Below are 26,683 nucleotides of genomic sequence, written 5' to 3'. Positions count from 1 at the left end.
TACAGCCTCCAGGATAGGCAGACAAGAGAAACACAGAACGGGACCTGGCACTTTCAGAGTGCAAGCACACATTGAATGAAACACAATGCTCAGGCAGGGATTGATTGGAGCAGCTGGGTTATATACCAGGTGACAGACAGCAATAGGCTGAGGACGCACAAGGGGTGTGACCCACAGCAGGTACAAAAAGCAGGAAGTGATCGGGCGCCGCCCTTAAGCAGCAGAAACAGACACAAACAGACAGCATGGAGGGAAGCCAGAGAGACATTCTGGACTGGAGATCAAGTGCGCGCTCTTGCACAGTGGGAGATGGACCACCATGCAAGGGTGCCGCCAGGTATGTTACAGTGATGTGTCAATGTGTGCAGATATCATTGTGTGATATGTCTGTTTATATGTATTTTTGTGTTTCAAATGTGTTTATGGCTATGTGTCCACGATGCAGAAATGCTGCATATTTTTTCCGCTTCTCCCTGGCAGGAAAAACGCATGCAGATTTTACATGCGTTTTTCCCGCCAGGTAGAAGCGTTTGTCAAGTGTTTTTGCATGCATTTCCGCATGCGGGTTATCAAGCACTTTTCCAAGCGATTTTAGCATCACTTGGAAAAATGCTTGACAACTTGGTCACACTATATAAATCCATGCAACCGGCATATATAGTGTGACCAAGTAATAGTTTAAAAAAAGAATAAGAATGGTAAAAAATAAAGATTATACTCACCTTCCAATGGCCCTCGGTCTCCTCAGCGATGCGTCCGGTGTGTTGGGCGGCTCACGGTGGGGTGAAAGGACCTTTCATGAAGTCATTTAGTCATGTGACAGGTCACGTGACAGCCGATGTCAGCTGTCGTGTGACCTGTCACATGACTAAATGACGTCATGGCAGGTCCTTTCACACCACCGCGACGCATACAGCAGACCGGACGTATCGCTGAGGAGACCGGGGGCCATCGGAAGGTGAGTATAATCTTTATTTCTTTTATTTTAAATTCTTTTTTTTACAGGTACTATGGTACCCTGGTCTGGATGAGAGCCTCCTCTTCTCAAAACCCGGGTACCATCCGCACATTGAATCGCTTAATATCCGCATGTGCACATGTAGTCATGCGGATATTATGCGATTCAATGCAAGTCAATGGCGGCAATTACGCTGCGTGTCTGCAAAATTAATGGGCATGCTGCGTTTTTTTCCGCAATGATAATCCGCATTGGAAATTTCTGCAGCATGTGCACAGCACATGCGGATTATCATTGGAGACCATGGGGCACGTATTACCAAGCGTTTTTTCAGCGTTTTCTCTGCGGAAATTCCGTGGCAAAAACTCTTGAAAAACGCACAGTGGGCACGCAGCCTATGCGTGTATGTATTTGTCTTTGTATATATCTGTATATGTTTGTTTGTGTGTGTGCGTCCTCCGGCTGTATCTGGGGGGGGGCGCCGTGCGTCCTCCGGCTGTATCTGGGGGGCGCACCGTGCGTCCTCCGGCTGTATCTGGGGGGGGCACCGTGCGTCCTCCGGCTGTATCTGGGGGGGGCACCGTGTGTCCTCCGGCTGTATCTGGGGGGGGCACCGTGCGTCCTCCGGCTGTATCTGGGGGAGGGCACCCTGCGTCCTCCGGCTGTATCTGGGAGGGGGTGCCGTGCGGCCTCCGGCTGTATCTGGGGGGGGGCGCCGTGCGGCCTCCGGCTGTATCTGGGGGGGGGCGCCGTGCGGCCCCCGGCTGTATCTGGGGGGGGGGGGCGCCGTGCGCCCTCCTGCTGTGTATAGGAGGATTATGTGGAAGCTCATATTATACAGTATGAGACCCTACATACATAGGGGGATGTCAGCATACTTAATAGTGCTCAATATTAAGTCATACAATTAATATAAAAAAATAATTGTGATTAATATATTAATATTGTGCAGAATTAATTTCACATGATCTATCAAAGGGGGATCATGTGACAAGTCATGTGATACATCAGGTGTGTGTGTGTGGGGGGGGCCATGCCGTCTAAACTGCCCGGGGCCCTTGCTACTCTTAATCCGCCCCTGTACATAATTTTTGGAGACTTTTCTAGTGACTGGTACTGCACCAAACAACTGACACAATGCTAATGCGGTGCCCATTTTCAAAAAGGGTTCAGGCTTTTCCAAGGTAATTATAGACCAGTAATCTTAACTATTCTAGTGAGAAAAATGTTCGAGGGGCTTGTAAGGGATTCTACACAGGAGTATGTGATAGAAAATAATATAAGTAAGCTAGCACGGTTTTACTAAGGACAGAAGTTGTCATACTAATCTGATTAGCTTTTTTGAAGAAGTGAGTAGAAACCTGGACAGAGGAGTATCTGTGAATATATTGTTTTTGGATTTTGCAAAGGTGCTTGACACTGTCCCACACAGTCGCCTAACAGGTAATTAAGGTATATAAGCAAAGAAAGTAAGGTTTGTAATTGAATCGAAAACTGGCTCAAAGTCTGCACCCAGAAAGTTGTGGTGAATGACTGCTACTCCATATTGTCCACTGTTATAAGTGGTGTACCCCAAGATTAAGTACTTGGTCCACTATTATTTTACTTATTTATTGATAATAAAAGTGTGGTCAAAAGCTTTCTCATGTAAAACCCCCTCAAAAGACAAGGAGGCACTCCCTCCACCTAGAGAAAGAATACTAGATAATTGTGTAGTTATTTTCTGAATGTTTGGTTCTGTGGATCGAAAATTAGGATTAGGAGGGAAAAATTAGCTCTTTTGGGACGGACTGGATCATGCAATGTGGTTGTGCATGTGTTCCTTCTGCTAGTCCTTCCCCATCCCTCATAAGAACTCATAGAACATTTATCTTTTTTCAACTGTATTACCTATGTAACGATCAGTGCACCCCAGTTCAAACTTTAGAATTAAAATAGATATTTTATAATGCTTAATTTGCTTGGCAGAGGCAAGGGATGGGCTATCATCTTTCAGCAACAATAATAGGATATTGTTTTTCGGGTCAAAAATTGGAATTTGGAAATGTTCTATTAATATTATTGTTTTATAGGGATTGTGTTGGATTTGATTTCATCAAAATGATCTGTAATCAATTTAATCAGTCTCCTGATATTGGAAAGGCTCTACTTCTGCAAATTGAACTTTTGCTAAGACGGGGGAAAGAACTTCTAGCACGACAGAAAGTGGAAGATTTAATCACAGGTATGGATAAAAAGTGGAAAAAAAAACAAAAGTTTGAATTATGGGTTGCAATTGGTATATTGTTTTGTTAGTGAATAGTGTCGAATTGAAAAATTGAATTACTAGCAAGTATAATTGGTTACTGGCCATGCAGTGGGAATCACAGTCTTCCAAACTCTATATTAACATTTTTTACCAGGCAGATCCTTTTTTTTTAATTCTCTGTATTATTATTATTTAGCATCCTCCGGCTCTATCTTGAGCCATGGCGGCTTGATGGGTGAATGCTCTGTAAGGGTATATTGATGCGTATGCATGCTCTTCATCCCTTCCTGGTAAAACAGTAGATGTGTTGTGGGAGTAATAACCAGACTTTAATAATGGTATTATGTATAGTAATGTTGAATAATATAAATGTTTTATGATGTAATAATACAGGGAAAGGATAGGATAGAGGTGTAGGAACAAGAGAAGTTTAGTTAGGAACAGGGAGTGCAGTAGGGGGCACTGTAGTGTAAGTTATAGTTATGAGGTTCAGGGAATTTCCCAGATGGGATGGGGGGAAGAAGTGATAAATAGGAGGAGTATTTCCTGGTTCAAGTGAGACAGAGCCGAGTGAGTGTTAGTTGCAACGTTTAAGAAAGTGCTGAAGGGGAAGAGATCTGAGGAAAGGCAGATTAGGCCAGAGAGCCTGGAAAAGTACGGAAAGCATATTGACTGAAAGGAGAAACTGCATGCGGACTGCCGCCACTTTGTTCAGTGGTAACTCCCAGGAAATCCGGGGCCTATGGCCCGAATAAGGCTTGGAAAGTGTGCATCTTTCATCTCCCAATGGGAGCCGGATGGGAGGCTGAAGCAGGAAAGTGGACCAGGAAGCATGGGAGCTGGGAAGATAGGATGAGTAACTCAGGGGCCTAGGGCACCAGAAGACGAAGGGAGAGCTCAGGATGAGCAACTGAATATGTGCTGTACTGAAACTGCAATGAAAACTGTGAACTTGTTGAGTAAAGTTGGACTGTTGCAAATGAATACAGTCTGTCATTGACTGTGTGGTGACATCCGGATCCAGGACCGTGGAGCCAGCAGAAGCTACAAAAGTGACTGTGATGCACTACACCCAGACCACACAACAGACAGGACATTACCTATTCTTTGTGGGAGGCCAGGGTGTGGGAGCACAGCAGCCCCTCGCCACAGCTACTACCCTGTTCCCCTCACAGCTCTAGAGGAAGATTGATCTTGTGCAAGGCTAGATAGGTCCGCCAGGGTCTTCTCTGCCGTTATCTTGATAGTATCAAGCCATTGGTTGCTGGCATTGCTCTTTGCCTTGTTCCTTCTATTATTTTGACTATAATGTCCTTCTCCAGTGATTGCTCTCTTCATATGACATGTCCAAAATAGACAAGTCATAACTTGGTGATACTAGCTGCGAGTGACATGTCTGGCTTTATTTGTTCCAAAATTGATTTGTTTGTTCTTCTTGCTATCCGTGGTATTGATAATATCCTTTTCCAACATCACATTTCGAAGGTGTTGATTTTTCTTCTGTCTTGTTTCTTTGTAGTCCAGGTTTTGTATTCGTATATTACCACAAAAATACCAAAATATGTACAAGCCGTGAAAGACAAAACTATGTTTGTCACCAGTGAAATGTTCCTCGATTTGGAGACCTTTTCCCGTAACTTCCTTGATTTTCCCATATCTTTAGTAACTCTGCAATCTGTTCAAGGTCTTCAGTAACTCTGAAATCTGCTTGAGGTCTCCTGGATGTCTCTTGCCTGCCAGTGGTTTGCAACATCCCTCCTGATTCCCTGTGGTCTCCTGGATGTCTTTCTCCTGCCAACTGTTGCCAGCATCCTGTCTGCTTGCCTGCGGTCTCCTGGATGTTTCCTGCTTGCCTGTGGTTTACAGCATCCCGCCTGCTTGTCTGTGATTTCCAGGACTTTATTAAAACTTTTATTTTGCCTTCTACGTGTTTGCCTGCTTGCCTGCGGTCTCATGGACATTTCCCGCTTGCCTGCATTTTCCAGCATCCAGCATTCCACCTGTCTACTGTCTACTTGAGGTTCCAGTCCCTAAGCTGTCCGTGTTCCAAGTGCTCCACCTAGCTGTTGCACTGACGTCCATGGTCCGTGTGCCCACCCGGACCTTAAGCTTAGAAGATCCACCTCACCCAGTGAGCCCGCTTTATGTATACTTCTGACAAATTTTCCATAGACAGGGTTATCCCCTATTCTTTTTATTCTTTCCATAGAACTTCTAGCAACACTGATTAGGGAGGATCAGAACATCAGGGGCATTAACTCTGCAGTAATTCCCAACGTATTTATTGTTGCACAGCTTCTGGATCCCCACAGTTGCGGTAGAAACTTCACAGAGCAGATTACATGGGATAACAAGCTTTTACTTCTCAGAACATGAGGTAAAGGAAAAAAATGCTCAGTCACACAGTACTGCACCAGGGCACCGAGGACCCCAGACACCCAGGACACTGGAACTCTCAGCAAGACCCTGGTGAATGCTGAAGAATTCTTCAGTATAATTCTCTCCAAACAAGTAAGACAAGTTAAATCTGACAAGTAGCACATAGCTAAAACTCACAGTAGCTAAACTGAATAATGAGAATTATCAGTTATGGAAGTTCAGAGTAGAAATGTTATTGTCTAAAGGTGATTTATGGGAAGTAATCACTACAGATAGACCTAATGAGGATAATCAGACATGGGATAAGAAAAATAGACAAGCAAAAGCTACCATCAGCCTATTAGTAGATGATGCTCAATTAATCCACATAAGGAATGAGGATACAGCAAAGGGAATGTGGGAAGCACTAAGAAAGCTACATGAAAGACCCAGCTTAAATCACAAGTTATTTCTGCTAAGAAAGCTTTACAGTATGAGACTAAGTGCAGACAATGACATGCAGAAGCATATGTTCTCTATTATGGAAGTGATATCACAGCTGAGATCAATTGGTGAAAATATTAAGGAAAGCCATGTAGCAGCAATATTATTGTGCAGTTTACCGGATTCATATACTGCTGTGATAAATGCACTAGAGACAAGACCTGAAACAGACATTACATTAGAGTTTGTGAAGACCAGACTCATAGATTAATATCAAAGAAGGAAAGAACAAACAAATGATTCTTCTACTGAAAAAGATAATGGAAATGCTCTTAAAGCTACAGAATCAAAAAGACCCTATAATAAAGAGACAAGAGAATGTTTCAGATGTAAGAAAAAAGGACATTTAAAGAAAGACTGTACTATATGGAAAGCAGAACAACAGAAGTTACATCATAAAGAGAATACACAGAAGGTGAAAAACACAATTTCTGATTCATGTGAAAATAATTGGAATTCTATGTAGATCTAAATGTGGGGAACAGAGTGCACAATAGGGTGATACCCTATGGAGGGAAATTAAGAGAGTGCAGGTTACACTAACCTGATGGAGTTGTGACAGGCACAACTCCTATGAAGGCATGAAGAAAAACAGCTGCTGCTGTCCCGTGGCTGGAAGATAAATCCTCCAGGAGATATTGGATCCAGTTGGATAAACACGTAAGTGGGCTGCGCTGCTGAAGTAAATCAATTCTTCAGAGATGATGATGCTGAAAAGGCTTTTTATTAACAACGCGTTTCAACGCCGTACCGGCGTCTTTTTCAAGTAAAAAAACCAAATGTGTACAGCATGAGAATGAATGGGTTTTTAAAGGCCCAAAATGGATGCCAGTTACATAGGGAACACCCACAGGAACACTTAAACCAATGGGGAAATTAGGAAGGGGAGGGACATTCAACTGGCAATTTCAAATAGATTAAAGTTGGGGGGAAAAAAAAAAGGACCATCCTTAATACTGATAAAATGTGAACAGTTGAATGATTGAAATGTGGGATAAGAAACCAGAATGAGGCAGTGAATAGAAGCCTATGAGTGAATATTTAACAGGGGAGCCACCCAGGCAAATGTGGGAAAGGGGGACAAAGGAAAGAGGGGAAATGCACATATAAATGGTACCACATAAATAAAAGACAAATTGTTGAGGAGAAGCAATTGGAGCGTAGGAGAAATGTGATTAGAACCTGGGATTTGGCTGTGTATGGCCATCAGAAGGGCAACATTTAACAGAGGCGCCATCTAGGTGGATGAGAGAAAGGTGATACAGAAAAGGGAACTATACTTATAAATGAATAAAAAGGACAAAACGTGTTGTAAAGACTGCAGTTTGGAGTGCAGGAGAAACCGGATTTGAACTCAATATGAGCCATTGAATAGGGGCTAGAAAGTGCCGCGGAAGGCGTAGTGAGACTAATGGGTGGAAACTATAAAAAAAAAAAAAAAGTTAAAAAGGGGGACGAAAAATGAAATGGGGATAATAATTTTCATAAATACAAAATCATGGACAAGAATAATAAAACAATGAGCAGGGAATAATTAAAAAAAATAAAAAATAAAAAATGAATTTTCAAGAATGGATAAATTGGATCCAAGATCATGTGTATATTGATTATTTAGGATAAGACACATTGTGATATAGAATTAAAAATGGGGATATTAATAGAAATTAATATTAAAATAACAATCAGAAGGGTATTAAAATACATAAGAAAAAGTACCTAAGAAAATACATAAGAAAAAGGATCTGTGACCCTATGCAACGACTGTGCAGAGATAAAATAGAATAAAATACATAATTAAATAAAAATCTCAGTAATTTCATTGAGTTCATAGGGTTTAAGGTTGCTGATCCTGTGGCATTCTATGAGGTATATAATGAAGTGAGATTGACAGCTCATATTTGACTTGATAGTAAAAACTTCACCTGTATGGTTAGATTTAAAAGTTTTGGTATTATGTTTAACCCCTTTCTGGCCCAGGGTGTATTAATACGTATCTGTGCCCTCGGCCTTATGGGCCTGATACGTATTAATACGCCCTGGCGCTCGTGTGCGAGCGAGATCGGCGCCAGGTGTCAGCTGATTGTCACAGCTGACACCCGGTGCTATGTGCAGGGAGCGGTCCCGCACCGCTCCCGGCACATTAACCCCCGAAATGCTGCGATCGAAATCGATCGCAGCATTCCGGTGGCAAGAGGAGGTAAACGCGATACTTACCTTCTCTGCCGGCGACTCGCGGCGTCTGAGTCCGGTCCCGGATGTTGCCATGGTGACCCGACGTCATCATGACAACATCCGGGACACCAGGAGGCAGGAAGTTGCTTTGGTCATGCGCAGTGCACGACCAAAGTAACTTCTCCCTGTGCAGCGCTGACAGGCTGCATGGCATAGGGAGCTGCTGCTCTCTATGCCATGCAGCCGATTAGGCTGCAAAAAGTGAAAGTCCCATAGTGGGACAATGTGAAAAAGTAAAAAAATGTCAGAGTGAAAAAAAAAATTAAAAAAATTGTAAAAACATATTAAAAAAAATGAAAATAATAATAATAAAAAAAATAAAAATATATTGTACCCATAAATAAATAATCTTATGAAAAAAATAAATAAACCAATAAAAGTACACATATTTGGTATCGCCGCGTCCGGAACAACCTGACCTATAAAACTGTCCTCCTAGTTAACCCCTTTAGTGAACACGGTAAAAAAATAAATAAAAAACGAAACATAAAATGATGTTTTATCATCATAACAAAACAAAAAATGGAATAAAACGCGATCAAAAAGACGAATGTAAATAAAAATGGTACCGCTGAAAACGTCATCTTATCCCGCAAAAAACAAACCGCAATACAGCTCCAACGGCCGAAAAATAAAAAAGTTATAGCTCTCAGAATAAAGCGATGCAAAAACAATTCTTTTTTCTATAAAATTGTTTTTATTGTGTAAAAGCGCCAAAATATGAAAAAAATATATAAATGTGGCACCGCTGTAAATGTACTGACCCGAAGAATAAAGCTGCCTTATCAATTTTACCACACGCAGAACGGCATAAAAAAAAACACAAAAAAAAATTCCTGAATTATTGGTTTTTGTTTGTTTTTGTTTGTTCTGCCTTCTAAAAATCAGAATAGAAAGCGATCAAAAAATGTCACGTGCCCGAATATGGTACCAATAAAAACGTCAACTTGTCCCACAAAAAACAAGCCATCACATGACTCTGTCAGCCGAAATATTAAAAAATTATAGCTCTCAAAATATGGCGATGTAAAAACTAGTCTTTGCAAAAAAATGCGTCTTTTAGTGTATGACAGCTGTCAATCATAAAATCCCGATATGAATCTGGCATCGCTGTAATTGCACCGACCCAAAGAATAAAGAAGTCTAATCACTTATACCGCACGAGGAACGCCGTAAAAAATAAACTTTAGGGTTAGGGTTGTTCTAGGGTTAGGGTTGTGCTAGCGTTAGGGTTGGGCTAGGGTAAGGGTTGGGCTAGGGATGGGCTAGGATTAGGGGTGGGCTAGGGTTAGGGTTGTGCTAGGGTTAGGGTTGTGCTAGGGTTAGGCTAAGGTTAGGGTTAGGCTAGGGTTAGAGTTGGGCAAGGCTTGGGCTAGGGTTAGCGTTGGGCTAAAGTTAGGGTTGGGATTTTTTCAGAAGTAAGGGAAAAAAAATGACGACGATATGGCGACTAATGTTGAGCGCAAGTGCCCGCTGCGTGAGTTTGCATCGGGTGCTCGGGTACGCACCAAGTATAGCGGGTGCTCGAGTGACATGCTCGAGTCTCCGCCCCAAATGTTTTGCAGCTGTTATACAGCCCAAAAAACCTTGCGGGGATTGCTTGCCATGCACAAGCGATCCTCGCATGTTTTTTTTTGAGTGTCTAATAACCGTGAAACATGCGGGGCAGGGACTCGAGCATGTCACTTTATCACCCGTAATACTTGGTGCATACCCGTGCACCCGATGCAAACTCAAATAGCGAGCACTTGAGCTCAAGACTAATGACAACTTATTCAATATGATGACCTAATGTTATCAAATTCTGTGTTGTACCTCTGGGTTCAAAATGTTCACTATACCCCTTGATAAAATCCTTGAGGGGTCTAGTTTCCAAAATGGTGTCACTTGTGGGGGGTTTCTACTGTTTAAGCACATCTGGGGCTCCCCAAGCGCAACATGGAGTCCGCTAATTATTCAAGCAAATTTTACATTCAAAAAGTCAAATGGCGCTCCTTCCCTTCCGAACCCTGCCGTGCGCCCAAATAGTGGTTTTCCCCCACGTATGGGGTATCGGCTTACTCAGGAGAAATTGCACAACAAATTGGGTGGTGCAATTTGTCCTGTTACCCTTATGAAAATGCAAAATTGGGGGCTGAAAAACATTTTTGTTGAAAAAATGTGAAAATTGTATTTTTACAATTCAATGTTATAAACTTCTGTGAAGCACCTTGGGATTCAAGGTGCTCACCACACATCTAGATAAGTTCCCTGGGGGCTCTAGTTTCCAAAATGGTGTCACTTGTGGGGGTTTTCCACTGTTTAGGCATATCAGGGGCTCCCCAAATGCAACATGGTGTCCGCTATTTATTCAAGCAAACTTTACATTCAAAAAGTCAAATGGCGCTCCTTCCCTTCCGATCCCTGCCTTGCGCCCAAACAGTGGTTTTCCCCCACATATGGGGTAAGGCTTACTCAGGAGAAATCGCACAACAAATTGCATGGTGCAATTTCTCCTGTTACCCTTGTGAAAATGCAAATTTGGGGGCTGAAAAACATTTTTGTTGAAAAAATGTGAAAATTTTATTTTTACGGCTCAATGTTATAAACTTCTGTGAAGCACCTGGGGGTTCAAGGTGCTCACCACACATTTAGATAAGTTCCCTGGGGGGTCTAGTTTCCAAAATGGTGTCGCTTGTGGGGGGTTTCCACTGTTTAGGCACATTAGGGGCTCCCCAAACGCAACATGGTGTCCACTAATTATTCAAGCAAATTTTACATTCAAAAAGTCAAATGGCGCTGCTTCCCTTCCGAGCCCTGCCGTGCGCGCAAACAGTGGTTTTTCCTCACATATGGGGTATCTGCATGCGCAGGGGAAATTGCACAACAAATTTTGGGGTCCATTTTTTTCTGTTACCCCTGCGAAAATAAAAAAAATTGGGTCTAAAGTAACATTTTTGTGAAAAAAGTTAAATGTTCATTTTTTTCTTCCACATTCCAAAAATTCCTGTGAAGAACCTGAAGGGTTAATAAACTTCTTGAATGTGATTTTGAGCACCTTGAGGGGTGCAGTTTTTAGAATGGTGTCACTTTTGGGTATTTTCTGTCATAAAGGCCCCTCAAAGTCACGTCAAATGTGATGTGGTCTTTAAAAAAAATGGTTTTGTAAATTTTGTTGTAAAAATGAGAAATCGCTGGTCAACTTTTAACCCTTATAGCTCCCTACTAAGAAAAAATTTTGGTTCCAAAATTGTGCTGATGTAAAGTAGACATGTGAGAAATGTTAGTTATTAATTATTTTGTGTAACATATCTCTCTGATTTAAGGGCATAAAAATAAAAATTTTGAAAATTGCGAAATTTTTACCAAATTTCCGATTTTTTCACAAATAAATGCAAGTGATATCGAAGAAATTTTACCACTACCATGAAGTACAATATGTCCCGAAAAAAACGATCTCAGAATCAGTGGGATCCGTTGAAGCGTTCCAGAGTAATTACCTCATAAAGTGACAGTGGTCAGAATTGTAAAAATTGGCCTGGTCATTAACGTGCAAACCACCCTTGGGGGTAAAGGGGTTAATGCTGTTGCAACAAAGGCATTTTCTTGAAAAGCATTTAAAACTCCCATTTTTTTGTGAACGTTTAATTCTGAAGAATTGATTTACTTCAGCAGCGCAGCCCACTTACGTGTTTATCCAACTGGATCCAAAATAATTGGAATGGCACATTTAAAGTGACTGATAAGAAATCATCGTTGGGTTGGTTTATTGACTCAGGAGCAACAAGTCACATGACAAGTAATAAACATTTCTTTACTGAACTTAATTTAAATAAGAAGGAAGCCATTTATCTTGCAGATGGAAGCAAAATAACTGCAGAAGGTGTTGGACAAAGAATGCTAAACTATTCTAGCCAGTTTGGGCATGATTCAAAAATACTTGTACAGGATGTGTTATATGTTCCAGGATTAGAAGGAGGATTGTTATCTGTAAAACGTCTAACAGCTAAAGGACTTACTGTAAAATTCACAGATGATGAGTGTACAATCCTAGCAGGAAACAAGGTAATAACCAATGTCAAGGCAGATGAACAATTATATAATCTAGGCACATTAAAGGAACAGATGAAGTTGTGTACACATGATCAAAGAATTGTATTCAGATGTGGCATAGACGTCTAGGACACAGACATCCTGAAAGTATAATGGAGCTACAGAGGAAAAATTGACAAAGGATCTACTGATATCTGACTGCTCAATTACTGTAATATATGAATGCTGTATAAAATCGAAAGCCACAAGGATATCTATTCCTAAAGAAAGTGAAACGAAAAGCACAAGACCACTTGATTTGGTGCATACTGACGTATGTGGATCCATGAAAGTGACTACATCAGGAGGCAATAGATATATGGTGACTTTTATAGATGACTACTCAAGATACACAGTCGCATACTTGATCAAGAACAAAAGCGAAGTTTTCTATAAACTAGTAGACTACGTGACAAAGTCGAATAACAAATTTCAGAGGAAGCCAATTATCTTTAGAAGTGATAATGGAGGTGAATTCACAGGACACCAAATAGAAAACTACTTAAGAAAAAATGGTATAGAGCATCAAAAGACTGTTCCTTACACACCTGAACAAAATAGAGTAGCAGAAAAGAAAAACAGAACTCTGACTGAAATGATAAGGTGTTTGCTGACAGATTCCAAACTGTCAGAGAAATATTGGGGTGAAGCAGCAATGACAGGTACATATCTACAGAACCGACTTTTTTCTAGAAAACTGAAAAAAAAACATATGAACAGAAAAACGTTTCAAACTTCAAAATAGGTCCATGGAAGGAATATTTGCTGGATATAGTGAAAATTGCAAAGGATATAGAATCCTAGATTTCAAAACAGACAGAGTTAGGGTGAGTAACAGTGTGACATTCATTGAGGATCTAAGTGAAGACACTATGATTTCACTGGAAACAAAACATGAGAAAAACAGCAATGATATAGCTGAAGGAATATCTGATGAAAAAGAAGTTGAAATTAATAAAAAAACATAATACTGAAAGTAAAGAGAAACAACTACAAATAGACACAGAACCAAGACGTTCAATAAGAAAAAACAAAGGAAAACCACCAATACGCCTTTCATACAAGGCAAGTGCAAGTAAAATTTATGAGCCTACCTCTTGGGAAGACATATCTCTATGTCGCACCCCCGGGGCCGTGGGGTACTCGGCAGCCGGGCCCTCAGATGCTTGGGGGATATCACGGTGGCTGGCCCGGTCCGTGGCCCAGGGCGGACAACTGAAAAGAGGGGAATGTATATTGGGATAATAGGTTTGTAAATGTACGTGACGCCACCTGCGGTTTCTGGTAAGGACCACCAGCGCTGCAGCAGTCCTCTGAGGCCAGTGTTCCGGCAGCTAAGATGGTGTAGCTCCCCACAGGTGGAGCTGGGCCTCAGGGCAGCGTAGGTATAGGGAATGTAGGGATGCAGGACAGAGGTGACCCAGCCGGGTCAGAAGAAGGATAGGCAGACACACAGCTCACTTCAGTACCTTTTACTGATGCAAATTCAGGCACATTCTGGAGCACTGTAGGGTGAAGGGTGCATATCAGGATCCTCCCAGTGAGCGGGTATAGGGCCTCCTGTTTCTTGCCTTCGTGTAGTAAGTTTCTGACCTGCCTGGAGCTAGGCCTAACTTTGTCTCTGTCCTGCACCGGCTGACTTTTGGTAGGGCCTTCTCTTGGAGTGCACGCTCCCAGCTTGCGGGGCCTCCGTGACTCCTGGCTCTGGTATGTATCAGCTCTTGGGTGATCCTGGGACCTGAAGTCTTCCAGGGGTCTCCGGTTGTCTCCACAGGGGGTATACGGCCCTGTAGACGTGGACCCGGTGTCCGGTATATGCTTTCTGGGGTGAGCTTGTACAGCTCCTCCGCCCCCCAATGCTACTCACTCCTCTAGCCTTCGGCCCTGCTCGAGGCCCTAACTAGGCTATACACACTAGCGGCAGCTTGCCGCGCTTCACCGCTCTTGTGGCGTCGGCACGCCTTGGGCTCTAACTGAGCTCCCTGAGTCTGCACTGACCTGACAACCTCTCTGGCTGCAGCAGACTGACTCTCTGCCTAGCTCCACCTTCCCTATTTATATCCCTAACGGGCTCCCTCTGGTGGTCTGAGGTGGAAGGTGGAGGTGTATGTATGCTGTGAGGGCCTCTTGTGGAGGAATCCATCCATGCACCCCTCTAGGATCTGTGGCACTCATGAGCAGCAGGGGCGCCACATCGACTTCCTGAAGAAGAAGCCAATAATTGGATAGAGGCAACAGAAATAGAAATAAAATCCATGCATGACTCAAAAACATGAACACTAACAGAATTACCAGAAGGAAGAAAAGCTATAGGATGTAAATGGGTTTTTAAAGTAAAGTACCGAACAGATGGCACTGCTGGACTATACCGAGCAAGACTTGTAGCTAACGGTTATTCTCAAAAATATGGAGAAGACTATGATGAAACATTTGCTCCAGTTGTCAAACATACTACAATAAGAACTTTGTTTGCAGTTGCAGCAGTGAAATAAATGGAACTGAAACATCTCGATGTAAAGACAGCATTTTTGAATGAAAGCTTAACAGAAGATATTTACATGGATCAACCTCCAGGATTCAAAGATGAAAGTAACCCAAACATGGTTTGCAAATTACAGAAAAGTATATATGGTTTAAAACAAGCTGCTAAAGCATGGAATGATAAAATCACGGAGGTGCTCACAAATGAAAAATTTAAAAGAAGCAAAGCTGATCCTTGCCTGTACACAAAAAGACTAATGGACAGATGAATCTATGTACTCATATATGTTGATGACATTTTAGTTTGTTTTGAAAAAGAAAGGGATAAAGAGAACATACTAAAAATTCTGAATCAACATTTTGAGATCAAAGACTTGGGAAATGTGAAACAGTACTTAGGAATACAGATAGAAAGAGAAGAAGATGGAAGTTTCCTACAAAATCACATGATTCAAGACATAACCGAAACATTTGGATTGAAGGATGCAAAACCAGCAAAGTCTCCAATGGAAACTAATTATCTTAAAGAGATGAGTAGTGAGAAAAATGTGTTACCAAATAATGAAGAGTACAGAATGGCGATAGGAAAATTACTGTATCTAACGATTGTTACAAGGCCAGACATTTAAGCAGCAGTAGGAATTCTGAGTAGAAAAGTGTCCAAGCCAAATAAAGCGGATTGGAATGCTGTGAAGAGAGTAATACGTTATTTGAAAGGAACCAGCAATGTTAAACTGAAACTGCCTACAAGTGATAAATGCATTTTAACTGGATACGTTGATGCAGATTGGGCTGGACATCCAACTGACAGAAAATCAACCAGTGGCTATCTTTTCTTTCTCTCAGGTGGACCAATTAGTTGGACTAGTAAAAAACAATCAATAGTAACACTGTCATCAACAGAAGCAGAATATGTTGCAGCAGCACATGCGAGTCAAGAAGTTCTATGGTTAAGACAATTGCTAACAGACCTAGGACAAGCACAGTTGGAACCAACAAAAATAAATGAGGACAATCAGGGATGTCTTGTTCTTGCTCAGATGGAAAGAGTTAACCAAAGAACCAAGCACATTGATGTGAAGTATCATTTCTTGAGGGACCATCAGGAACAAGGAATCCTGAAATTAGAATATTGTCCAACTGAAGATATGACAGCAGACATTTTCACAAAGGCATTGAATGCTGAAAAACATCAGAGACTAATGAATAAATTGGGTTTGACTGAATAAGTCCTTACTGTTGAGAAAGGGTGTTGGTATTTGCAACAGTTGTGGACTTCTTTGTTTGTGTGAAGGAGGACTTTATGCTGATCTGACAGTAGATGGCGATGTTGTGTAAAGTTTCCTTGTTTACTGTATTGTAAAAAAAAAAAAAGTCTCTCTTGTATTTTCTGTTTTGCACTTACTTCCTGGTGCAGTACTGTGTGACTGTGTTTCCTTTACAATACAGTAAACAAGGAAACTTTACACAACATCGCCATGTACTGTCAGATCAGCATAAAGTCCTCCTTCATACAAATAAAGTCCACAACTGTTGCATATACCAACATTTATTCCCCCAGATAGAGGTAGCTGATACTGTTGAGGTTAATACAAACATAATTCTAGTTTTGCTCCTTATTCTATGCATTAAATTACATACTGTATATTTTTTACAAAGACTTTGACTTAAAATAATATTCTGAAGTTATTAAATTGCTTTTATTGGTTAGACAGTATGAAAAGTTAGCAAGTTTGCAGTTTTACTTGCTTTTTCGATCTGCTGTTCACAGCTTTAAATGATAATGTCGTGGGGGTGGCTTGGCCTATGAATCTCAATATGTATAGGGAAGAAGCAGAAGAGAAACGAGCATGAAGTAGCTCTTCTTCAGACGCTGCCACTGTGCAATAGATAACTCCATGATCCCAGTCACCCTTCTCCTCCACATTGTCTCACCATAACCATGCCCTCTCCAAATCCACTGTTCACAGTGCTGCTTCCACTTGCCCTTCCCCTCTTCAATCCACTGTCCGCAGCACAAATGCTCAAACTGCGTAGGAGGTTATATAGGAAGTCTTTGGAGGAGGAAGGTGGTTGGGAGCAGCATTGAGGGGGGTTGGAGGAGGGAGACTAAGCTAAGGCATGTCAGAGTGGTCCATTTTTTATATTTTATTTCTATTCTACTGAAAAATCTCTGTTTTAATTAATATGCAAATGAGGCTTAAGTGCACTGGGTATAATTAGAGCTGTTCCTGAGTGTCTGCTTCCCTGGCTCTATTCCACACCCAGCCTAACCTTTCTTTTTTTTGACTGACAGCTCATTGACTGTGTAGACAAACCAGTGAGCTTTCAGTCAAGCAGCAACAGTTAGTGCAGGGCGGGGTATAGAATCAGGGAGGCAGAGGCTTGAGGAGTGCTTTATTACTCCCTGAGCACTTAAACCTCATTTGCATATGAATTAAAACAGCATTTTTTTTCATTCAGTGAGCAGCAGATTGCAACAGTAAAGGTATGAATAATAATTTGGTGGAATGGGTCATGCTGACTGATTCCTTGTAAAAAACACAAAAGATTAAATGACCCGTTTTCTCAGTTCAGAAATAAAGACATGAAAATATGAAACATATTTGGTATTCATCTATCAAAATCTAAAATAATTTTAAACCATTTGATTAAATGGCAGAAACTAAAACTTGAAATTTTTGCTTTTCAGTCATCATTACCACCCCTCCCCCAAATGCTGTAAATCACAATCAAAGCGATCAAAGCATTGTTCATACTCCAAAATGGTATAAATAAAAACATGAAGCTCAGCACACAAAAAACAAGCCCCTATACAGGTCCGTCGAAGTTAAAATACTGACTGTGAGCTCTTGACCATAAAATCAGCTCTAGCGGAATAGCATCATCTAATTGAAGGAGTCAAGTTCTTGGCTGACCATAAAAATATGGAATATCTTCAGCCAGCCTGTAGTTTGAATGGCCTCTCTCTTCTTTTCTCAGTGCCCATTCGGGTATTTTGATCCATGTGATACCTCTCAAGATGCACCCTTATATGTAATTAAATCTCAACATAAACTTCCTTCCTTTCAACTCTTCTTCCAATTCTTCCCCTACAGGGAGTACTCTTGTATCGAAAGCACTTTGCCGGAAAGTCTTGTCTTGTGCCAATTGTTTTGTTTTCTCCAGTCACCCAGGTATTGAATGAACTCCTGATCTCCTTTTTTGTTTCTACTGGTGGCCCAAATGGAAACAAGACGTCAAAAAATTTGTGACATCTTGCCATCGGAGAACAGAGTTCAAAACATCACGTCAAGTGCTTCTCATCCTCTTCCACTGCTTCCTGTACCACAAAAGACCTGTGCTGAGATTTCTGTGGATTTCAAATTCTCCAAAAGTGTAAGGGTTTACTACTTTCTTGATCATATTGGATCGCCAAGATTTTTCGTTTTGTTCCATTATGAGCACTTCCATCTACTCCATAGTTAGCCCAAATATTTTTTCAAAGAAATTCTCCTGAGCCATGGTTTCACAGCTCACATCATGTCTAATCATGTTGTACAATTTATTTCGAGGTTCTGGATGGCACTGTGAAAGAATTTTAAAAAATTGCATAGCATATCATCCTTAAAGTAATGGAGAATCAGTCAGTCCACAGAACAAGATCTATGAATTTTATTCAATTTCCATCAAGAAAATTGGCCCAGATATGCTTCCTTGGGCCAAATATGGTGAACAATTAGGCTTCAGAGTCTTCTGGGAAATGAACATTTGTCATAGTGCATGGTCAAGAGCATCGTCTTTCTTAACCAATTGTACCTAAAACTCAACTTCCTGCTGTGAACAGTGTCTCTTAGAAAATACATAACATCTGGTCAAAGTTGTTATCATATTTGGCTGTAGCTGTGTCTAAAGCAAAGATGATTCCTCATAGATACAGTTGACCTTTTCCCAATGTCTCCCCAAAGATAAGTTTTGGCTTTCCATAAGACTTTCTGCAAAAATATGGCTCCTAAGTTCATCAACACATTCCAAATTGTTGAGCAAACTCATCCATTCACCTGCCTTCTGGAGCTGCCTCCCACGTTATGAAAAGCATTAGCAAGTAATATCTCCTTACTAAGTCTCCTGATCATCAACAAATTCTCTCCTACAGTCAAGGCAGTTCCTGCTTCTGGTTTTGATCCAGACACAGAGTCAGCCAAATTCTGTACTGTAAGAAAATTTGTGGATTCTCTTCTACTTGATAAACTGAAGGGATATAGCCCTGAGGAGAGATGCTGGACTCCTAAAAGAGGACATTAAGGCTGTGTGCCCACGATGCGTTTTTAATGCGTTTCCGCAGCGTTTTTGCAGCTGCGGAAACACATTAAAAACGCATGGTAGAAGGGCAGCAATGTTCCCCAATGATAATCCGCATGTGCTGTGCACATGCTGCGGAAATTTCCGCTGCGGATTATCATTGCGGAAAAAAACACAGCACTACCAATTATTTTGCGAAAGCACTGCGTTTTCACCGCCATTGACTTGCATTAGAACGCGCCAATTCCGCAAGACTGCATCTGTACTTGCGTAATTGGCGCGTTCTAATGTGCGGATGGTACCCGGGTGTGGAGAAGAGAAGACTCTCATCCACACCCAGGTACCATAGAAACTGTAAAAACAAGAATAAAATAAAAAATAAAGATTATATTCACCTTCCGATGGCCCCCCGGTCTCCTTCCCTGTGCTTGCGGGCAGGACTGAAGGACCTGCGGTGACGTCACAGTCATGTGATGGCAGGTCTTTCAGTGCAGTGTCCCGCAATCAGCTGGCAGCCAGGAAGGAGCGCAGCAACACACGCCGGGCCATCGGAAGGTAAGTATAGGTTTATTTTTTTATTTTTAACCATTCTCTCGGGTCACACTATATAAATCCATGCTGTTTGCATGGATTTATATAGTGTGACATAGTAGTCAAGCACTTTCCAAGTGATGCTAAAATCGCTTTGAAAGCGCTTGTCAATCCGCATGCGGAAACGCATGTGAATCCGCATGTATTTCGCAGGAAAAACGCATGTACAATCCGCATGCGTTTTTTCTGCCAGGGAGATGCAGAAATGCTGCAGAAATTTTCTGCTTCATTTCTGCATCGTGGGCACATAGCCTTATGCTCCAGTGTTTCTCAGGAGGTTACATGTCAAGCTTTCTTTCTCTTCTGTTACAGACTCTTGTGAGATACCCCCTAAAAGTGTGGGTACTTTTACACATATGTCCTGACTTCGGCACTGGCCCCTGTTTCCTTCTCCTATGGCTGCCTTCCGATGTCCTTATCGGGTTTTACAGGTTGCCTGGAAAACTCCACTGACTTCATCATCTAAGGTCATTTAATGCTGACTCTACTAACTATAACAACTGACAACTATTTACAGTATGTGTAAGCTAGTGTTCAATTATCTTGTGATTTAGAGGCTGCCTCGTCAGTTCTCTAAGCTGGCTATTTTCTCTGCAAACTCCTGTGATTTCTACAACCAGCATCTACTTCCTGGCTTCAGCTGATTAACCCTTCATCTGCTATAAGCATTGTGAACTGTAATCTGGAATTTTTTCACTTCAAATGCTCCTGTATCAGAGCATATCTTCTTTAAAAACAAATTTATCTTTTCATCTCTGCTACCTGAAGCTATTAATTGGTTTGCTGATTAACCCTTTGTTTGCTATAAGCATTTTGAGCATTCTTTTGGACTAGTTTATATTTCAAAACGCTGCTGCTATTTCTGAACAGTTTACACCTGTAGCACTAATGCCGGCGCCCCTGCATGGTTCCTCTTCCCCTCCATGCAGAGATTCCGACAAGTCCAGTCATCTGATTTACTTTGTGTGTTCATCTCAACCTAAAGCTCAGTGTATCCTCTTCACTTCTATTTCATCTCTATCTGTAAGTAAAACTTCAGTCTTCTTATTTTGGCTTATATTTATGCTATATCACCCCATCCTCCTCATGTACTAATGTTTTATTGTAACATATTTTAAATGTATGTTCTTGTTTCATATGCAAACTAGACTGGTGAAGGGTATCTTGTCTGAAAGCTTGCAAATGTAACTTTTCTGATCAGCTAATAAAGGTATCATTCCTTACTTTTGTCTTCTTTGATAAAAATATTCACAGTGTCTTCAATAGTAAAAGAAACACATTCAGTGAGCTCCTCCTAGTGGCAGGAGAAAGAATTGTATCATTTATTTTTACTTTTCATCTACAGCTCAGAGGGATTTCCAGGTTTTCAGAAAACCTCCTACGGGACCTAATTCAAAGAAATGCAGTACAAAGTGGACATGTAAACTCCGGTCCACTCAAATCTCCTGTTCTTGGCTCTTGTATGTTCCTTACACAACTGTCTCCCCATCCACAATTGAAGTCTTTAGACCCAACCTGAAAAACCACCTCTTTTAGAACAGCCTACAACCTACAATAATCCTGCTGCTACTTCATTACTAAGAGAGTTGTTCCAACTCCTACCGCAACCTACTGTGTCCTTTCCCAGTCCCGGTACCTTATCGATTGTAAGCTTATGAGGGCAGGGTTCTCTTTCCTTCTGCACCAGTTCTTTCATTGTTAGTTTTTGTTTATTGTACTTTCTTGTATTTTGTATATATGTTACAGTGGTGTTTGAAAGTTTGTGAACCTTTCAGAATTTTCCATATTATATTAAAATTAGAAAAGGGAACCAAATAAAACAAATGAGTAAAGAAATATTAGACTTTGTAATTGTTTAAATGATGAAACTGATCCAATATAACATGCCTGTGACTGGCAAAAGTATGTGAACCTTTAGGATTAGCAGATAATTTGAAGGTGAAATTAGAGTCTGCTATTTACAATCAATTGAATGACAATGAGGTGTGGATATGTGAACTATATTATTTAAAGAACAGGGATATATCAAAATTTGATATTCACAACACATCATTGTGGAAATGTATCATGACACAAACAAAAGTGATTTCTGGAGACCTCAGAAGAAAAGTTATTGATTCTCTTCAGGCTGGAAAAGGTTACAAAATCATCACTATATAGTGGTCAACCACCAAAGATCCCTCCAAGAGCAAGATGTGTAATAGCCTGAAAGGTTACAAAGGAACCCAATGCATGTTCTTGGCAACTAAATACCTCTCTCAAATTAACTATTGTTAATGTTCATGAGTTCACCATTAGAAGGACACTGAACAACAATGGTTGCATAGGAGGATTGCAAGGAGAAAGCCACTGCTCTTCAAAAATAACATTGCAGCTCATCTTTAGTTTGTTAAAGATCACCTGGACAAGCCAGAAGTCTATTGGAACAATGTTTTGGGGTTGGAGTAGATTAAAATAGAGCTCAGTTTAAATAAGAAGCATTATTTTTGAAGAAAGAAAAATCCTGCATTATAGCATAAAAACCTCAGAAGAACACACAGTGATGGTAGTATCATGGTTTGGGCCTGTGTTGCAGAATCTGGACCAGGATAGCTTGCCCTCATAGCTAGAACAATAAATTCTAATTTATAAGGAAAACGTCAGGACATCTGCACATGAGCTAAATCTAAAGAGAACGAGGGTCATACACCAAGAAATGGGTACAGGAAAAGAAAGTTACAATTTTGGAATGGCCAAGACAAAGTCCTGACCTTAATCCAATAGAAATGTTGAGGAAAGACCTAAAGTCAGAAGTTCATGGGAGAAAACCCACCAACCTAACAGAATTGAAGCAAATTTTTAGATGGTAATGGGCTAATATTCCTTCAAGCCAACATGCAGGACTGATCAGCTGTTACCAGAAATGTAATTTAGATGCAGTTATTGCTGTACAAGGGGGTGACATCAGATACTGAAAAAAGTTCATATACTTTTGCCACTCACAGAGTAGTGATATTGAATAATTTTCCTCATTAAGAAAATGACAAAGTATAATATTTGTGACTACTTTGATTTAGTTCTCTTTATCTATTTTCATTTTCAGTACTTGTGTGAAAATCTGTAATTTTAGGTGAAATTGTATATGCATGTAAACTCTTTTCACATCCACAGAACCCTGAAACTAATTGTGCTATAAAATACATTTTTAAATAATATTAATCTAACAACTCTTAGGTTGTTCAACCAAGGTACAGTAATTATTTTCCTCAGTTTTCTCTGAACCTTAAATGCTTTATGGCCTTTTCTAACCATTAAAGCGCACTTGTCAGCAGGATTGTGCTCAGTAAACCACATATACTGTCAGGTGGGCGACATTACACTGATTAAAATGATACCTTGGTTGATTAAATCCGTCCTGTGGTTCTTGTGTAATCTTTACTTTCAGTTTGGAGATAATGATATGCTCATGCTTCAGGGCGGCCTTTGGGGTGGGCTCTATCTGGTGCTCTGCTTATCCCCGCACTACTAGATGTATTATGTAAAATAGGAGGCAGGTCAATGAAGGCACAGTGAGTTGTCATAAGAGCATACAGATGTATATGTAAGCAGAGCACCAGATAAAACCCATCCCACAGGCCGCCCCAAAGCGCGAGCATATCATTATCTCCAAACTGAAAGTAAAGATTACACAAGAACCACAAGACGGATTTCATCAACCAAGGTATCATTTTAATCAGTGCATCAGCGCCCACCTGACAGTGTATGTAGTTTACTGAGCACAATTCTGCTGACAGGTGCGCTTTAATATATTTCATGATAAGACAGACTGATGCTTTGACATTATGCTCTTTGGCACTTGAACAAAAATGGAACACTCAATGCCATATGCATGCAAATTTCTATTTATTTCAAGATTATATACAGAGCAATAGTCAAAAGTTTGGACACACTTTTTTATTATTTTTTTCCCTTTTTTACTCTTTTTAGAAAATCAGTAAAGTCACTAAGATGCAATGCAAGTGGAAATATACAACATACACTAGCAAAGCTATTGGCCCCTTATTTAAAATAATACTTGAACATGACTGCTCCTCTGGTAAAGGGAAAGATTTACCTGGAGGGGATTCAACACTTTAGAGAGAGATTTAAAATTGTTCTCAGGCTGTTATCTTCAGCTGATATAGAGAAAGTAATTCTATCAACAGATATATCTATCAATTGCAAGGAGAAGCTCACTGGATAATTAGAATAGAAGCTTTGGGCCCCCTGGATCCTAATGGCCACAGTGATTTGAGTTATTTTCTTTAATGGAATCTAATCAGTGTGGAATTGCCTTTGATGGATGCTGTTTGATGTACTTTTGTACTTCTTGTTTTTAACCCCTAAGAATGTGGCCTAGTTTGTTACTTAATTTTCTGGAATAAGTATAAAACACAATTTTTCAGGTCTTTTTTTATTCTTTTTTTCCCTAAAATTGTAACTATTTTTTTGTTTACTTTTTTTAGTCGCACTAAAGGGTTCTAACATTCTCTCATTGCATGGATGCATTGTCAACTATATACAAGGGGTTAAATGGTTATTCTCAAGTTGTGTCTTGAGCAGCAGACAGTTCTACAGTCTCCTTACTTCCTTATTACTAGGGTGGAATTAACGGTCTATGAGTGCACTTTTTCTGGATTGTAAACTGTTATCACTATATTCACATATAAAAATAACAGTGCCTTTGAACAAGGGAGCAGTGATTAAGAAAATTGCTCTGGAAAATGCTGATGTTGGGGGATTGTGATTTTGCAGGACTGATAACAGCAGCTCAGGAGCAGAGAAAGAGTGGGAGGGAGGTGAGAAGCTAACTGCTGTATAGAATGCAATGGGCTGGAGAGACGTGGCTAGTAACAGTTCTCAAGGAATGTAACTACTGTTACTGTGTAACCTTGGCCAGGCTCTTGGGGCCAATCTCATTGGCAACTAGCTGTTCACTGTGTAACATAAAAGCTTTCATAGAAGGAGAATGATGGCTAATAGAAAAAAAACAAGTAAATCGCAAACTTGCCTATTTTCATACTGTTTAATTAAAGCAAGTTAATAACATGAGAATTAAAAAAGTTACGGATCTTAGAAAATTACAGCACAAACCAAATAGTGCTTTTAAAGTTCTTCATTTTTTTGGCTGCAAAAATATATTTTAAAAAAACTTATACATTTTGTACTTGTACTGTCCTGAAGAATCATTGCCAGGTAATTTTTACTGCATAATTAATGCTATAAAAACAAAACCAAAAAACAATAGTTGATTTTTCTGTACATTACATGGTAAAGTAAATGGTGTCATTCAAGGCTACAACTTGTGTGGACAGACAAGTAAAAATGTTATAGCTTTTAGATGAAGAGGAGTAAAAACAAAAGCGCCAATCTGAAAAATTGCCCTGTCATTAAGGGTATAAAGAATGATTGAAAACGATTGTCAATTGGAATGGCCAAGTAGGGTTCTGCTCACATGTATTGCTCACAATATATTATTCCCGTTTGACTGTTCCATTTAGATCAGGCAAATGGAACAGATAAATGGAATTTACATCCTCTGCATTCCTGCAAATGCAAAGGGGTCCTTTTACTTAATATGGGGTCTCCCTTGTTTCTGTTTGTTTTTAGAATAGAAAAAAAGTTCTACTTGTGGGACTAGTGTGTTCCTTAGTGGCCCAGTGAATGCCATAAAAAAATCCTAAATATCCTATTTTTTGGGTCACTCCACCTCAGAAAAAGTGAATAAAAACCATCTAAAAGTACAGTTCGTCCTGCAAAAAACAAGCCCTTATACACACCAGTTGCAGAAACAAAAAGTTATGGCGCTTAATAAACTATGGGTAAGCAAAAAGAAAACATTTTTTAAGTGGAAGTTTATTGTGAGAATGTAAAAATGTATAAACAAGCTATACATATTTGGAATCACTATGTGCATAATAACCCACACTATAATATTAACTTGCTATTCGTGCCGCACAGAATTGTTGTTTTATGATCATTTCTCTTAAAAATTGAATAAAAACAGATCAAGAAAGCAAAGCCAAAATAGCTGCTTTATGGTCATTTTTATAAAAAAAAAGTTAAAAAGTGATTAACAAGTTTCATGACCCAAAATAGTAACAATAAAAACTTCAGTTCATCACACAAAATATCCGCACATAGGTTTGTTGACAAAAAATATGGAGCTCTTACAATAGATATATAAAAAATGGATTTTATTAGAGAAAAGTAATAAAATGTGAGCAGTAGCCCAGTCTGACCGCATAGTGACCGCTCTGCACCACCTCATTCCAGCTTGCAGATGTGTGCAGACGTGGCATTGTGTCATTTTGGTGCGGATCTGTTGGACCTTGTGGTGCCACAGATGATTTTAGCCTGTGTCACCACTTCTGCTGCTGCTGATTGAAGACAAGAAGAACAGAAGATAGATTCTTGATTCTACTATATAGAAGCAAAATTAGCGTCAGATAGTTGCGGGAGCTCAGTAATTTTTTTTTTTTACTGATGTCCGTTTAGTAATTATAGTATCAATATTTTAGTGGGAAATTCCTGTACTACTTATACTACAGGTTTTTTTTTACTGCATAGAATTATGGTTAGCGGGCGCTCAGCAGTTGTTTTTCTGTCATCTGTTTAGTAAGTTTTTTTTTATTTTACCAAATTTTTATATTCTCCTTTTTATTTGTATCTTTTTATTTCTAGATTCTTTTCTTCTATTCTATTTTTTTAGATTCTTTCCCTCTATTCTTTCTTTTCTAAATGTAATAAATTAATAAATAAAAAAGTTTAAATCAAAACACACAACTAAATAAAATTTGGTTGTCCAACACACACACACAGACACACACACACACAAATGAAAACACCACAGACACACCCACGTGAAAAATAATATGTCCCGCACTTCCCAAAAGCAGTATTCAGCCGAGGAGGCATACTACTTCCTTTGCCTCTGACAC

The 26,683-nt window shown here is 40.1% G+C and overlaps 1 protein-coding gene across 1 annotated transcript in view; it reads left to right on the top strand.

Moving 5' to 3' along the window:
* Positions 1 to 26,683, top strand: part of TEX11 (testis expressed 11) — a 321,481-nt gene that overhangs the window by 166,481 nt on the left and 128,317 nt on the right. Inside the window, exon 12 of the mRNA XM_073642366.1 lies at positions 3,031 to 3,182. Coding sequence (XP_073498467.1) covers positions 3,031 to 3,182 — 152 coding nt within the window. The remainder of the gene's footprint in view (positions 1 to 3,030; positions 3,183 to 26,683) is intronic.

This window comes from Phyllobates terribilis, unplaced genomic scaffold (assembly GCF_046119375.1).
Source record: "Phyllobates terribilis strain yellow unplaced genomic scaffold, ASM4611937v1 Scaffold_7__3_contigs__length_470593459, whole genome shotgun sequence".
Classification (NCBI taxonomy): Eukaryota; Metazoa; Chordata; class Amphibia; order Anura; family Dendrobatidae; genus Phyllobates; species Phyllobates terribilis.
Note: the sequence above shows the minus strand (reverse complement) of the source record. Positions and strands in the feature narration are given on the sequence as shown.